The following is a 16,083-nucleotide window of genomic DNA, read 5'->3' as shown; positions in this document are numbered from 1 at the left end:
TCAGCGAGCCTTCTGCTCCCTCATCATTGTCAGTTACCTACAATTGATAGAGTTGTAAAATAGTTCAAATACAAGAAAGTCTAGAATCAGAGAACTGGGAAAGCCTATAGACAGTATTTTATTTTACACTGAAATACAAATTTTGCCCTACATTCAAATTAATTTTTTTTTTAGAGATTTTATTTATTTGACAGAGAGACAGCCAGAGAGAGAATACAATCAGGGAGAGCAGGCAGAGGGAGAAGCAGGTTTCCCACTGAGCAGGGAGCCCGATGCGGGGCTCGATCCCAGGACCCTGGGATCATGACCTGAGGCGGAAGCAGATGCTTAACGACTGAGCCACCCAAGCGCCCCATTCAAATTAATTTTTTTTGAACTGAACTGAGTTGTAGATAATCCTTGAATTAGTGTTGATAAACATTAGATCTGCAGCATAAGAAATATTTTATTCTCCTAAAGTAGAAAGTTTGGAATTAATGACAAAAACAGATTTCTTCTCTTACCAAAAAAGTATTTAAAATAGTACAGTTGTATTTAATAAAGGTGCCATGAAAATCCCATGGGGAAAAGAATAGTCTTTTCAACAAATGGTACTGGGACAACTGGATATTCCTATACAAAAACTGAATTTAGATCCCTACCTTACGCCCCATAAATTGACTCAAAACGGATTGAAGGGTATCAGAATATGTGACCCCAAAATATGCCCTTTTGGCATAAGGATGACTTGAACTGCTTATTTTTGAAACATTACACTAACAAGAGAAGCTGTTAAAAACAACTTATCCTTTTATAAGGGAAATCTCCATTTGGAAGCCTCTCCTTCTCTGAACCAGGAAGAGGGTGATTCCAAATCAGTACAAACTCTTATTGCTGGACAAGGCAGGGACTGAAATCTGTATGTGTAACAACCTTACCTTTATTTTCAGTGTTCTTCACGGAAACCTCTCATAACTGGCCCCCCACCTCCAGCATCTCTCTTTGTCTTCGGTAGAATGGCTTCCTTATTTAATTAACTTAATAGCATTCATCTTTAGGGACATGCAAATCAAAGCCATGGTGAGATACCACTTGCCCTGAGTAGCTAGAATTTAAAAGAAAGAGAACAAGTATTAGTAAGGATGGAGAAATGAGAACCCTCAGGCACTGCTGGTGGGAGAATAAAATGGTATAGGCACCTGAAAAACAGTCCAGCAGTTCCTCAAGAACATAAACATAGTGGGGCACCCGGGTGGCTCAGCTGGTTGAATGTCCGACTCTTGATTTCTGCTCAGGTCGTGATCTCAGGGTAGTAAGGTCAAGCCCCGCCTGGGCCTCTATGCTGAGCATGGAGTCTGCTTAGGATTCTGATTCCCTCACCCTTTCCCCCTCCCCCACCCCTGCTGGCACACCCGCGCTCACTGTCTCTAAGAAAAACAAAACAAGGGGCGCCTGGGTGGCTCAGTCAGTTAAGCGTCTGCCTTCAGCTCAGGTCCTGATCCCAGGGTCCTGGGATCGAGCCCCACATCAGGCTCCCTGCTTCTCCCTCTCCCCTTGTTTGTGTTCCCTCTCTTGTTGTGTCTCTCCCTGTCAAATAAATAAATAAAATCTTTAAAAACAAAACAAAACAAAAACCTTAAAAAAAACGATAAACATAGAGTTATCATATGACCCAGCCACTCAACCTCTAAGTCTTTACCCAAAAGGAACGAAAGCATTTGTACATACGAGGACGCGTAGCAGCATTATTCATAAAATAGTGCGACTGAACAGGACTAATTCAAGAAATTTGAAACACTCCAGATTAAATTTGTAGAGGATAAACGATGTTTCCTGTGGTTTTGTTTTCAAGTGTGCAAGATCAGAGAGATGCACCTACAAGAAGGTGTTTCGCAGTAAATAAGAATAGAAAAAAAGAAACAAGGCATTTGAGACTCTTGTTGACCCAGCCAGATGTAAATTGAAGGTTGAAATGGGGGGCGGGGGGTGCCCATTGCTTCCATGGAGGATCCATTTTCTTTGGGTGGGGTATGTCAAGGAGGACCTGCATGCTGACGACTTAGCCAGGAGCCCTCTGTGGAGGCCATGGACACAGGGCCCAAGAGTGAGTGAGGAACTGGCATGCCCTTCCAGCCTCGAGAAGCGCCGTGGCGGGAAAGGAAATGGTCTGGAGAGGAGGCAGGAGTGGAGTCGTCCCCTCAGCTGTGACCTGGTGGTGGCTGTGAACCCTTCGAGCGGCGCCTTAATGTTTCCCACCACTGTCTATGGACTCCATTCTTTATTTCAACTTGGTAGTAATATTTCAAGACTGTCTAAAACTAAACAGTCTGGTTTATCTTGTGGCATTTACAGAGGCTGTGGGGGTCTGTTGATCAGATGGGAGGGGCCACCAAATGTGGGGCAAGCTGGTCAGGTGGAGGCCAGCGGTGCGGGGGTTGAGAATTCACCCAGGGCAGAACAGAGGAGATAGAAGTTTATTGAACACACTGCAAGGGAGCTGTGCGCAGGACAGCAAAGCACAGAGGGCTGCCAGGAGGCGGTGGGGGGGGGCTGTAGTTAAGGGGGAATTGGGGGGGGAGGTGAGGAGGTGTGGGGACGTATGCAGTTTTCCCTTTTGGGGACCTGTGTTCAGGTGTTAATAGCCCATTGGTCACCTGGGGTTATGGATATTTTGAGGTGTGTCACCTTAGAGCCTGTCTTTATTCAAGCCAGGGGGTTAGGGGGCCACTGTGGGCCCTTCTGCCTTACTCAGGTTTCTGTTCTCTACAGAGGCATCACGATAATATGCTGTGAACACCTGTTCTGGAGCTCTGGTTTGCAGGGATTCTGAACTTCCTACTATTCTCAGCACAGATGCGATGAACAGTCTCTTATATTAGCACTCACTTTACAAACCTTGATGTCTGAAACCTCAAAGAAACCAAGCATCTTAAAATTGTGGTCGACCCTGTAGGGGTTCAGAATGTCATCCCCAAACATGGCACTTTGGCATATTGATTATTTTGAATTAATGGTACCGAGGAAACGATGGTGTAGGAAGGACAATCTGACCCACCTCCCTGCGCCAGGAGGGCATTTAGGAGGGAAGACTGTATTCAAGAAGACAATATACACAAACCCTGTTCCTTCTTTACCATCAACTGCCCCCAAGGCGAGACTCCTTTGTCCTGTCAATTCTTCACAAATCTATTATTTCTTTGTCTAAAATGTATTAAATCTTCTGTTTTGGCCATTTCTTTGCATTTCCTATCTTTACGGGATACCTGTACATACCTTTGTACATACATAATTAAATTTGTTTTTCTTCTGTTAATCTGCCTTTTTATTATGGGGAGTGGTGGTCTCACCCAAAAAGCTAGAGGGGTATAAGGAAAATTAATTTTCTTTTCCTATAACCCACTACCTGTTTTTTTTTTTTTTTTTTTAACATATAATGCATTATTTGTTTCAGGGGTACAGGTCTGTGATTCATCAGTCTTACACAATTCACAGCGCTCACCATAGCACATACCCTCTCCAATGTCCATCACCCAAACATCCCATCCCTCCCAACCCCCTCCACTCCAGCAACCCTCAGTTTGTTTCCTGAGATTAAGTCTCTTATGGTTTGTCTCCCTCTCTGGTTTCCTCTTGTTTCATTTTTCCCTCCCTTACCCTATGATCATCTGTCTTGTTTCTCAAATTGCTCATATCAGTGAGATCATATGATACTTGTCTTTCTCTGATTTACTTATTTTGCTTAGCATAATACCCTCTAGTTCCATCCACATCGTTGCAAATGGCAAGATTTCATTTTTTGATGGCTGCATAATATTCCATTGTATATATATACCACCTCTTCTTTATCCATTCATCTGTTGATGGACATCTAGGCTGTTTCCATAGTTTGGCTATTGTGGACATTGCTGCTATAAATATTGGGGTGCACGTGCCCCTTCAGATCACTACATTTGTATCTTTGGGGTAAATACCTAGTAGTGCAATTGCTGGGTTGTAGGGTAGCTCTATTTTCAACTTTTTTTTTTAAAGATTGTCTTTATTTATTAGAGAGAGAGAGAGCGATAGAGAATAGGAGCAAAGGGGGGGAGCGGGGAGAGGGAAAAGCAGGCTCCCCACTGAGCAGGGAGCCCGATACAGGGCTCGATTCCAGCATCCTGGGATCATGACCTGAGCCGAAGGCAGATGCTTAATGACTGAGCCACCCAGGCGCCCCATTTTCAACTTTTTGAGGACCCTCCATACTGTTTTCCAGAGTGGATGCACCAGCTTGCATTCCCACCAACAGTGTAGGAGGGTTCCCCTTTCTCTGCATACTGACCAACATCTGTCATTACCTGACTTGTTAATTTTAGCCATTCTGACTGGTGTGAGATGGTATCTCATTGTGGTTTTGATTTGTATTTCCTTGATGCTGAGCGATATTGGGCACTTTTTCATGTGTCTGTTGGACATTTAGATGTCTTCTTTGGAAAAATGTCTGTTCATGTCTTCTGCCCATTTCTTCATTGGATCATTTGTTCTTTGGGTGTTGAGTTTGGTAAATTCTTTATAGATTTTGGATACTAGCCCTTTATCTGACAGGTCATTTGCAAATATCTTCTCCCGTTCTGTCGGTTGTCTTTTGGTTTTGTTGACGGTTTCTTTTGCTGTGCAAAAGCTTTGTATCTTGATGAAGTCCCAATAGTTCATTTTTGCCCTTGCTTCCCTTGCCTTTGGCGATGTTTCTAGGAAGAAGTTGCTGTGGCTGAGGTCGAAGAGGTTGCTGCCTGTGTTCTCCTCTAGGATTTTGATGGATTCTTGTTTCACATTTAGGTCTTTCATACATTTGGGGTCTGTTTTTGTGTGTGGTGTAAGGAAATGGTCCGGTTTCATTCTTCTGCATGTGGCTGTCCAATTTTCCCAACACCATTTGTTGAAGAGACTGTCTTTTTTCCATTGGACATTCTTTCCTGCTTTGTCGAAGATGAGTTGACCATAGAGTTGAGGGTCCATTTCTGGGTTCTCTATACTGTCCCATTGATCTATGTGTCTGTTTTTGTGCCAGTACCATACCATCTTGATGATTACAGCTTTGTAATAGAGCTTGAAGTCCGGAATTGTGATGCCACCAGCTTTGGTTTTCTTTCTCAACATTCCTCTGGCTATTTGGGGTCTTTCCTGGTTCCATGCAAATTTTAGGATTATTTGTTCCATTTCTTTGAAAAAAGTGGATGGTATTTTGATAGGGATTGCATTAAATATGTAGATTGCTCTAGGTAGTATTGACACATTCACAATATTTGTTCTTCCAATCCATGAGCATGGAACGTTTTTCCATTTCTTTGTGTATTCCTCAATTTCTTTCATGAGTATTTTATAGTTTTCTTAGTACAGATTCTTTGCCTCTTTGGTTAGATTTATTCCTAGGTATCTTATGGTTTTGGGTGCAATTGTAAGTGAGATTGACTCCTTAATTTCTCTTTCTTCTGTCTTATTGTTGGTGTATAGGAATGCCACTGATTTCTGTGCATTGATTTTATATCCTGCTACTTGCCTGAATTCCTGTATGAGTTCTAGCAGTTTTGGGGTGGAGTCTTTTGGGTGTTCCACATAAAGTATCATATCATCTGCAAAGAGTGAGAATTTGACTTCTTCTTTGCTGATTTGGATGCCTTTGATTTCTTTTTGTTGTCTGATTGCTGTGGCTAGAACTTCTAATACTATGTTGAACAGCAGTGGTGATAGTGGACATCCTTGCCGTCTTCCTGACCTTAGGGGGAAAGCTCTCAGTTTTTCCTCATTGAGAATGATATTCACTGTGGGTTTTTCGTAGATGGCTTTTATGATATTGAGGTATGTACCCTCTATCCCTATACTCTGAAGAGTTTTAATCAAGAAAGGATGCTGTACTTTGTCAAATGCTTTTTCTGCATCTATTGAGAGGATCATATGGTTCTTGTTCTTTCTTTAATGTACTGTATCGCATTGATTGATTTGTGGATGTTGAACCAACCTTGCAGTCCAGGAATAAATCCCACTTGGTCGTGGTGAATAATCCTTTTAATGTTCTGTTGGATCCTATTGGCTAGTATTTTGGTGAGAATTTTTGCATCCATGTTCATCAGAGATATTGGTCTGCATTCTCCTTTTTGATGGGGTCTCTGTCTGGTTTTGGGATCAAGGTAATGCTGGCCTCATAAAGTGAGTTTGGAGGTTTTCCTTCCATTTCTTTTTTTTTTTTTTAAGATTTTATTTATTTGACAGAGAGAGACAGCGAGAGAGGTTACACAAGCAGGGGGAGTTGGGGAGGGAGAAGCAGGCTTCCCACTGAGCAGGGAGCCCGATGTGGGGCTCAATCCCAGGACCCTGGGATCATGACCTGAGCTGAAGGCAGACGCTTAACGACTGAGCCACTCAGGCACCCCTTTCCTTCCATTTCTATTCTTTGAAACAGCTTCAGAAGAATAGGTATTAATTTTTCTTTAAATGTTTGGTAGAATTACCCTGAGAAGCCATTTGGGCCCGGGCTCTTGTTTGTTGGGAGATTTTTGATGACTGCTTCAATTTCCTTACTGGTTATGGGTCTGTTCAGGTTTTCTATTTCTTCCTGGTTCAGTTTTGGTAGTTTCTACGTCTTTAGGAATGCATCCATTTCTTCCAGATTATCTAATTTGCTGGCATATAGTTGCTCATAATACGTTCTTATAATTGTATTTCTTTCATGTTGGTTGTGATCTCTCCTCTTTCATTCATGATTTATTTATTTGGGTCCTTTCTCTTTTCTTTTTGATCAGTCTGGCCAGGGTTTATCAGTCTTATTTATTCTTTCAAAGAACCAGCTCCTAGTTTCACTGATCTGTTCTACTGTTCTTTGGGTTTCTATTTCATTGATTTCTGCTCTGATCTTTATTATTTCTCCTCTTCTGCTAGGTTTGGCTTTTTTTACTGTTCTTTCTCCAAGTCCTTTAGGTGAAGGGTTAGGTTGTGTATTTGAGACCTTTCTTGTTTCTTGAGAAAGGCTTGTATTGCTATATACTTTCCTCTTAGGACCGCCTTTGCTGCATCCCAAAGATTTTGAACCGTTGTGTTTTCATTTTCATTTGTTTCCATGAATTTTTTTAAATTCTTCTCCAATTTCCTGGTTGACCCATTCATTCTTTAGTAGGATGCTCTTTAGCCTCCATATATTTGAGTTCTTTCCAACTTTCCTCTTGTGATTTGAGTTCTAGTTTCAAAGCATTGTGGTCTGAAAATATGTGGGGAATGATCCCAATCTTATGGTACTGGTTCAGACCTGATTTGTGACCCAGGATGTAATCTGTTCTGGAGAATGTTCCATGGGCACTAGAGAAGAATGTGTATTTTGTTGCTTTGGTATGGAATGTTCTGAATATGTCTGTGAAGTCCATCTGGTCCAGTGTGTCATTTAAAGCCTTTATTTCCCTGTTCATCTTTTTTTTTTTTAAAGATTTTTTTATTTATTCATTCGAGACACAGAGATACAGGGAGAGAGAGAGCACGAGCAGGGGGAGAAGCAGGCTCTCCGCTGAGCAGGGAGCCCGATGCGGGGCTCGATCCCAGGACTCTGGGATCATGACCTGAGCTGAAGGCAGATGCTTAACGGACTGAGCCACCCAGGTACCCTTTATCTCTCCTTCTATTTTCAATGACAGCCTAGCTGGATATAGTATTCTTGGCTGCATATTTTTCTCATTTAGTGCGCTGAATATATCATGCCAGTCCTTTCTGGCCTGCCAGGTCTCTGTGGATAGATAGGTCTGCTGCCAGTCTAATGTTTCTACCGTTGTAGGTTACAGACCTCTTGTCCCGAGGTGTTTTCAGGATTTTCTCTTTGTTTGAGACTTGAGAGTTTTACTATTAGATGTCGGGGTGTTGACCTATTTTTATTGATTTTGAGGGGGGGTTCTCCGTGCTTCCTGGATTTTGATGCTTGTTTCCTTCCCCAAATTAGGGAAGTTCTCTGCTATAATTTGCTCCAATATACCTTCTGCCCCTCTCTCTCTTTCTTCTTCTTCTGGGATCCCAATTATTCTAATGTTGTTTCGTCTTATCGTATCACTTATCTCTCGAATTCTGCCCTCGTGATCCTGTAGTTGTTTCTCTTTTTCTCAGCTTCTTTATTCTCCATCATTTGGTCTTCTATATCGCTGATTCTCTCTTCTGCCTCATTTATCCTAGCAGTTAGTGCCCCCATTTTTGATTACACCTCATTAATAACCTTTTTGATTTCGACTTGGTTAGATTTTATTTCTCCAGAAAGGGATGCTCTAGTATATTCTATGCTTTTTTTCCAGCCCAGCTAGTATCTTTATAATTGTCATTCTGAACTCTAGTTCCAACATCTTACTAATGTCTGTATTGATTAGGTCCCTGGCAGTCGGTACTGCCTCTTGCTCTTTTTTTGAGGTGAGTTTTTCCGTCTTGTCATTTTGTCCAGAGGAGAATAGATGAATGAGAGAACAAAATGCTAAAAGGGTAAAAATGACCCCAGAAAAATATACACTAACCAAATCAGAAGAGACCCAAAACTGGGGGGAAAAGAAAGGGAAACAAACAAAAAATGAATATGATCAGGCTGATGAATATAACAGAGCCACACACTAGAGTTTGCGTTTATTTTGGTCTGTTAGAAGAAATTGCCTCCCAAAATTTTTAAAAAAGAAAAACATATATATACAAAAATAAGGGTAAATATGATGAAGTGGTGGAATATGACTGTAAAGATAAAAATTAAAAAAGATTTTAAAAAAGGAATTGATGTTGGTTGAAAAAGGAAAGAAGAAAAATTCAACTAAAAAAGTAGGAAAAGAAAAAAATAAAGAAAATTTAAAAAATTATCTTTGAACGACTAAAGAATCATGGTAAAAAAGCCATGAATTCTATGTGCAGTATTCCCCTAGCGCTGGAGTTCTCCCGTTCTCCTTGATTGGTTAACTTGGTCTTGGCTTGCTGGCTGTTCGTGCTGATCTGGGGGAGGGGCCTGTTGCCGTGGTTCCCAAATGTCTTTGCCGGTCCGGGCTGAGTAATCTGCTCGGGTTTGCTCTCGGGAGCTTTTGTTCCCTGCAAGCTTTCTGTACAGCTTTGGAGGATGAGAGTGAAAATGGGGGCTTCCCAATCTCCGCCCCAGAGGAGCCGAGAACTCGGGGCCTGTTCCTCAGTCCTGCCAGCCCCCAGAGAAAAGCAGTTCTCAGCCCCCAGAGAAAAGCAGTCAGTCACTCCCGTCTCCCCGGTCTGCGGCCGCATTCCGTGCTCACCCGGCCTGTGACCAAGCGTTTCCATCTCTGGCTCATGACTTGGTGTGGAGTCTCCAAACCCAGCAGATCCCTGCGCTGTGCTCCCGTGCCTCTCCTCCCGGGAGAGGAAGGGGAGTCTCCCCGGATGTGCTGCTTGTTGGGTCCCTGATGGAGGCACATTGGATATAATTTAAAAACTTGAAGTTGGCTGGGGCGCCTGGGTGGCTCAGTCAGTTAAGCGTTAGACTCTTGATCTCGGCTCAGGTCATGATCTTTGGGTGGTGGGATCAAGCCCCATGTCGGGTTTCCTGCTTAGTTGGATCTCCTTCTCTCCCTTTCCCTCTTCCCCAACCCCACTCAAATAAATAAATCTTAAAAAAAAAAGCTTTAGTTGGCTAACTAGAACTGTAACTTCTGGTTACTTTATACGCAATAGTCGTTATAATTAGCGATTGTTTACTCTAGAAGCCTGGTTGTTGAATTACCTGTCTTCAGTTTTTGCCTTATTGACTAGTTCAGAGGCCCACTACAGTTATTTTCTCTTTTCATCTTTGCATGTGTGTGTTCACTTATAATAACTGTCCAACCCACAGTTTTCTTACATATTTTTTTAATAGATAGCAGAGAGAATATTTGAAAGAGATGGTCTAGGGGCGCCTGGGTGGCTCAGCCAGTTAAGCATCCAACCCTTGGGTTCAGCTCAGGTCGCGATCTCAGGGTTCTGGGATCAAGCCCCACACTGGGCCCCCTGCTCAGCGGGGAATCTACTGAGATTCTCTCTCCCTCCTCCGCCGCCACTCACAAGCGTATGCGTGCACACTTGCTCTCTCTCTCATAAATTAATAAATCTTCAAAAAAAAAACATGGTCTAGAGTTCTAACATCTTGTGATATTAAACATGGTATTTTGAATGCCACTGAATCTCATTTATGTAAAAGCTCAGTGGCATTGTGTTGCTTGAGGTCATTTTTTCCTTTCCTACCAGTTTGTCTTTGTGATTGATCTCCTAGGTTCTCATGCCTTCCCGTCATCCTCCTCCAGCCAGGGTGGCATTCCGCCCGGCCTCCACAGAGAAGAGCCCGCTTCCCACAGTCGCTGTGCAGAGCCCAGAGCGTGGCGCCCCGACCCCGCCCACTAGCCTCGTCCCTGCTGAGCCCACCCCACCAGAGCAGCCTGCGTCTCCGACCACTGCTCCCAGGACAGGTAACTGTGAGAACAGTACAGCTGGAGGAAAAGTACAAAACCATGCTGTCAAATAGACTAGTGGCAACGTTAAGGTTTACTCGTCCCCTCCGGGCGCGTCTTCAAGCCTCTCTCCTGTGCTAGAAACGGTGCTCCACACCAGCAATGAAAACATGAACTTTGTCTGTTCCCTCAGTGATCTATAGGGCAGCCAATGCGAGGGACTGGTGAATAGCTGGTTTTCATATCCTAGGTAAGTGCTGTGACAGGAGTGATGGGAGACGCCCCGCCTGACCTTTCAGAAGGGCCAGGGAAGCCTTTCCAGAGGTGACGATGCTGGGATAGAACAATCCAGCTAAAATGGGGTTGGTGTGTTGTGCAAGTCAGGGCAGCGATGTGTAATAATGATAATGATAATTCTATTTCGTGAGTACTTACCAAGCACTGGGCACTGTGCTCAGCGTTTCCTACCCTGTGCAAGAGAATGAAAGTACAGGGGTGCTGTGACATTCTGGGAGAGCAGTCAGGAGGTCAGTCTGGCTGGAGCTGATCATGTGCTTGAGAGGGAAGTGCAAGGTATGAATCTGGAGTGGTAAGCAGGGCAAGATTTCAAAAGATCTGTAAGATCTGTAATCTGTGCTAAGGAATTTGTGCTTTATCGGGTAAGTATAGAGAATCTCTGAGTGATTTTAAGCAGGAAAATGAAATGATGAGATTTGTCTTCAAGAAAATAATATGGAGTCGACTGGAGACAAGAAGATCCATTAGGACTAGAGGCAGTGGTTGCAAGGTTGGAGAGAAGGAACCAGGCTGAAGCGTTATCAGGGGGCTGGAATCATTGGGATTTGATGAGTGGCTCACTGGCAAGATCTCAGGACTCTGAGATCGATGAGCATGTGAGACTAAAAGTTAGATGAGCAGTGGGCTGAAGATAAAGGATCAGGATTCGTCAGCAGAGAGGTGATAACTGAAGGCTGAGGGCACACATGGCACCTTCCAGGAAGGGCGGTGGGTGAGCTCGGGAGAGGCCTGAAGAGGAACTCTGGAGACGTCATTACATTAGGAGCTGGAAGACCAGAAGGAGCCTACAGAGCTGGCTGAGTGGTCTTGCCAGAGAGGCAGCATATCAGGAGGAGGGCATGGATTGAGGGAAGGAAAGAGAGACTTCCAAGTAGGAAGATGTCATGAAGGAGCCAGGGGTTGCAGAGATCATGGCAAACACTGAAGAGCTCCCATTAGATTTACTAATAAAGGAGGTATTGGAGACCTTGTTTCCTAAGCCGTTCTGTGGGGATAACCCTCTCTGTCTTGTTGATTTGCTTTGATCCTGAGCTTGAGTACAGAGAAGGGTAATAGGAGAAGAGAAGACATGTGGTGTTTTGGAAAGGAAACCAGCCTGGGAAGTTGGAGCCTTGGGTTCTAATAGGACCTATTGCATGGAGTTGTTAGAAGCTTAGATGAAGTGATCATTTTAAAGTCCTTGGAATGGAGCCTGGCACAGTGTAATCTGGTATGTGTGTCTGTTGAGATAAATACATTTAAATTAATTATTGGTGGATCTCTTATTGCTAATTATTCGTATAACTGAGCAATTATTTGGCCTTTTAGAGCTCGGTTCCCTCATGTGTAAAATGATAAGTTGGGACCGGTGTCCCCTCTGGGTCCACAATTGCTGATTTTCAGGGCAAAGAGTCCGTGGAAGTGATGGGAGAGAGCAGCCTGAGACACCAGGGAGGCCCCTGCAGCTGGTGCAGGAAAGGCACTGGAAGGACAGGGTACTGACTGTGAGGGCAGGAGCGGGTTTGAGCCGCATGGCCCCCAGCGTCTTGAAGGAGCTGCGGCCTCTACAGAGCACTCAGCTTAAAAAAAAGGCAAAAACAAAAGTTTGCTTTTCTCTGTGTGATATCTTGACATGTCTCAGTTGTACTGTACAAGTGAAACGAATGTCCAGTTGCGTCCAGCCAGTTGAATACCTCAGTGTTTTCTGCTGGTTATAGAGAAGGTGAATGCACCTGGTTCAGAATGCCGGTTTAGTGGGGAGGTGCTTTTGATGAGAGTGAACATCCCCGCTGCCTGAGTTAAAGTCGCCTTTTTATGGAGGTTGACTGCGTTTTCTCTTGGAAAGTTTCCAGGAGCAAGGCCATTAGCGATAATTCATGAGGCTATCAGAACTGAGTGGTATGTGACTAATGATATAGAAACACTTATGATTACACTCAATTTTTAAATAAAAATAGCACATACCAGGGAGTCAGGAAGTGCTAAGTCTGGTAGGAGAGAAGAGACTCAACCCACAGTACCCTTGTTACCCAACACTGTGCTCAGTCAATCCAAATCATATTTTCTTCACCTTGTCACCTCCCATGGATAACTTAAAATTTACGAAACCTGCCCTGCAGCATAATATAGGTCGTGGTGCAGTTACTAGTCAGAGGAAAGAAGCGTCTTAGATAAAATCAGAGGGAGAACTATTATAAAAGTATGTTATGTTATCTAAAAACAAATCTCGGGGCTCCTGGGTGGCTCAGTCGTTAAGCGTCTGCCTTCAGCTCAGGTCATGATCCCAGGGTCCTGGGATCGAGCCCCACATCGGGCTCCCTGCTTGGTGGGGAGCCTGCTTCTCCCTCTCCCCCTGCCCCTCCTCTCTGTTTCTCAAGAATGAATAAATAAAATCTTAAAAAAATAAGTAAATAAATAACAAAGCTATCGTAGGGCAGTAATATAACATCATTATTGTTTATAAAGGGCTGTACTATTTCTAATCAACTTGTAGTGAAAGCACTCACAGTGTCCGCCGGGGAGAATCTTGTAATGACTTTACCGGAGAACGAAGTGGAACTGAAGGCTTTTGTTGTGCGCGCGCCACCTGCAGGTGAGAGCTTGACTTCCCTTCGTGACACCAGAGGCCGGTGGGCTGGGTCTCTCTTCACTGGTCTTTACAGGTTACTCACGGCACTGCGAGAGGTCACAACTGAAGCCTAGAGAGTGCTGACGAGGCTTTGGTGGTCATGAGCATTCAGCCTCACTGAGGTAGTTTAAAATCGAAGAGGAGTGTGGGAAACTGAATACAGGACATATCCTTCCATTGGTCAGGACGGAAAGTCACGCTTTGCTGCGGATGCAAAGCAAGGGATGAGTTAGAGCAGGAGAGGCGTCCCCGTCCCAGAGCCTGAGCTGTGGTGACCCACAGAGCCTGGGAAGATTGCACCGAGAGGAGACAGGGAGTGTGGCTGCAGCTCTGTTGACAGGTATTCTAGTATTGACAGCAGAGCTCTGAAGTGCTCAGGGTGCCTCACACCGGCTCCTCGAAACATGTTGCTCAAAATGCCCTTTCTTCTGCTCGAGCAACGCTCTCCTCTTCCCCAAACATGGGTACTCTCCCCCTGACCTGTCAGAGGTTTCTTAGGGTATGTTCATTCCCACAGTGCTGAGTGGTTCTCATTCAGGTTGGTTCCTTCATTCGTTCCCCTCCCTACCACAGATGGGTTGACATCGAAGCAGAGATGATGATATTTGGCATTTGTCTGTAATGCTGTCGGCTGAGGCACTTCTCCCTTGAACTACTAGCATCTCACGCTGGGAGACAGCTTCATCTTTATACAGAAGGTTTCATCCATGTTTGTGTCCTTAAAGAAACCCCCACAACAGATGAAACCAATGGAAATCTTGCCTTTTATTAAAAGGAGAAGAAGTACAATGGATTATACTAGGTAGAAATGTATACATACATCCATAGTCACCCTGAAAGGAATGTCATCAGATGCTACATGGGAGATCAGGGAGACGTTTTCTTTCTTTCACTTTCGACATGTCATGAGTTTTGCATAAGCTGTATGTTCTTCTAATAGAACGAAAATTAAAAGGGTAGGAAACCCTGCTATTCCTTACCTGCGTGAAGGTTGGCGGTGGAGTTCAGAGTCTCAGGTACCCCTCCTGCTGGAGTCAGGGCTGTCATCCTCTTGCCTCTGCCCAGATTGTGTACGGCGACCTTCCCGAGCTTATGACAACTCACATTTCTGTTTTTGCTCCCAGAAACCGCCTACAGCTACGAATGGAGTTTAATAAGCCACCCTGCCAACTACCGAGATGAAATAAAAGAAAGACACACGCAAACTCTTCATGTCTCCCACGTAAGTAACTGGAGGCCGCTTGTGTCTGATGGTCTGCCAGAGAATTCCGTTAACACGTCAGCTGTTGAACCCCAAAATCTGTTTTATGATGACGATCAGAGGAAGGTGATAAGTGAATGAACTTTCTACCATGTAGACAGACAGGCAGATGGTGAAAGAAGGAGACTTTCAGATGGTTTTTCTTTATTTGAATGACTTGGCATTTCAGCTTGGAGAAAAGAGGCTGGTTGCTCAAGGGTCTCTGTGGTGAGGTTGCAAAGTCTATCTTCTAAGTCACATCCTCTCTCTTTCTTTTTTTTTTTATTTCAAGGATTTTATTTATTCATTCATGAGAGACAGAGACAGAGAGGAAGGGGAGTGGGAGAGGGAGAAGCAGGCTTCCCGCCGAGCTGGGAGCCCGATGCGGGGCTCGATCCCAGGACCCTGGGATCCTGACCTGAGCCGAAGGCAGATGCTTAACGGCTGAGCCGCCCAGGCGCCCCGGCCCTGTTCTCTGTGCAGTGGCAGAGACATTCTGGCTCTGCTTCCCAGCAGAGCTGCCAGTAATCCCATTCCAGCTCCCAAATGCTTTGGCTTCAGGAGGTAGGCCCCTCACCAGGAGAAACACGCCCCGCTTCCAGACCATAAGGATCAATAAACTGACTGAGCTGCCCGGGGTCTGGTTTCCCGCCCGATGACTATCTCCTCTTGGTTCCTGAGACCGCGCAGCTGGGGGTGAGCGCGAGCTCCCCTCTCGCCTGCGTCCCTGAGCCCTGCTTCTCCGAGTGTGGCGCCCAGACCACCGACGGCTGCCTCACCCAGCGACTTAGTAAAACAGTGTGATTCCCACGCCCACGAGCTGCTGCCCTCGGCCGTTCTGGTTCCGTGGGCACCTGTCCGGCCCGTGAGCATCTGTAACCAGGCCGTGGGCCCTTCTGCGTGACCCTTGACCCCGGGGCAGTGTTGGCAGCGCTCCCGAGGAGACGCTCCCCAGCCCCTGCACTCCGCTCACTTCAGGACCGCGGCTTCTGCGAGGTGTTAGCATTTTCTAGGCAGTGGACCCGTCACGTCTTTCGTGTGTTTACCTGTGTAACTTTTCTTTACGTTGCAGTTGTCAGCAGGACTTTATGCCTTCAAAGTAGCAGTTTCTGGTGAAAATGCCTTTGGAGAAGGATTTGTCAATGTCACGGTTAAGCCAGGTAAGCCTGTGTGAGAGAAGGCGTGTATCTCCGTTTTGGGTGCCTGAATAACTTGCTAATCTATCTTTTTTATTTTTACGTTTGGCTCTACTCTAGAGAAAATACGCAATGATTCCCGTTTGTTCTTTTGTTTTCCTTTCTGAGGTCTGTGTAATTCTTAGTACTTGCTTACCGCGGCTATTTAAGGTTGCCTGGTTACCGCGGACCTGAGGGGTGGCGCACGGCCGCCCCTTGGCCGTCTCTTGCTCTGGTCACTCCTCCACCTCCTTCCCCAGGACTCAGCCTCACCTTCTGTGGGGGGTGGGGAGGGGGTGCGCGTTTCAGATAGTCAGCTGAGCACCTGAGGGGGCAGGGGGATGTATGCACTGAGCACTCAGGCCC

At 45.0% G+C, this 16,083-nt stretch overlaps 1 protein-coding gene across 2 annotated transcripts in view; it reads left to right on the top strand.

The window, feature by feature from the left end:
- KIAA0319 (KIAA0319 ortholog) overlaps positions 1-16,083 on the top strand; it is a 96,383-nt gene that overhangs the window by 40,073 nt on the left and 40,227 nt on the right. For both annotated transcript variants that reach the window (XM_027603664.2, XM_027603663.2), the window contains exons 4-7: positions 10,223-10,415; positions 13,168-13,266; positions 14,427-14,524; positions 15,615-15,702. In XM_027603664.2, the coding sequence (XP_027459465.1) occupies positions 10,223-10,415; positions 13,168-13,266; positions 14,427-14,524; positions 15,615-15,702 (478 nt within the window). The remainder of the gene's footprint in view (positions 1-10,222; positions 10,416-13,167; positions 13,267-14,426; positions 14,525-15,614; positions 15,703-16,083) is intronic.

The sequence above is a fragment of the Zalophus californianus genome, chromosome 7 (genome assembly GCF_009762305.2).
Source record: "Zalophus californianus isolate mZalCal1 chromosome 7, mZalCal1.pri.v2, whole genome shotgun sequence".
Lineage (NCBI taxonomy): Eukaryota > Metazoa > Chordata > Mammalia > Carnivora > Otariidae > Zalophus > Zalophus californianus.
Note: the sequence above shows the minus strand (reverse complement) of the source record. Positions and strands in the feature narration are given on the sequence as shown.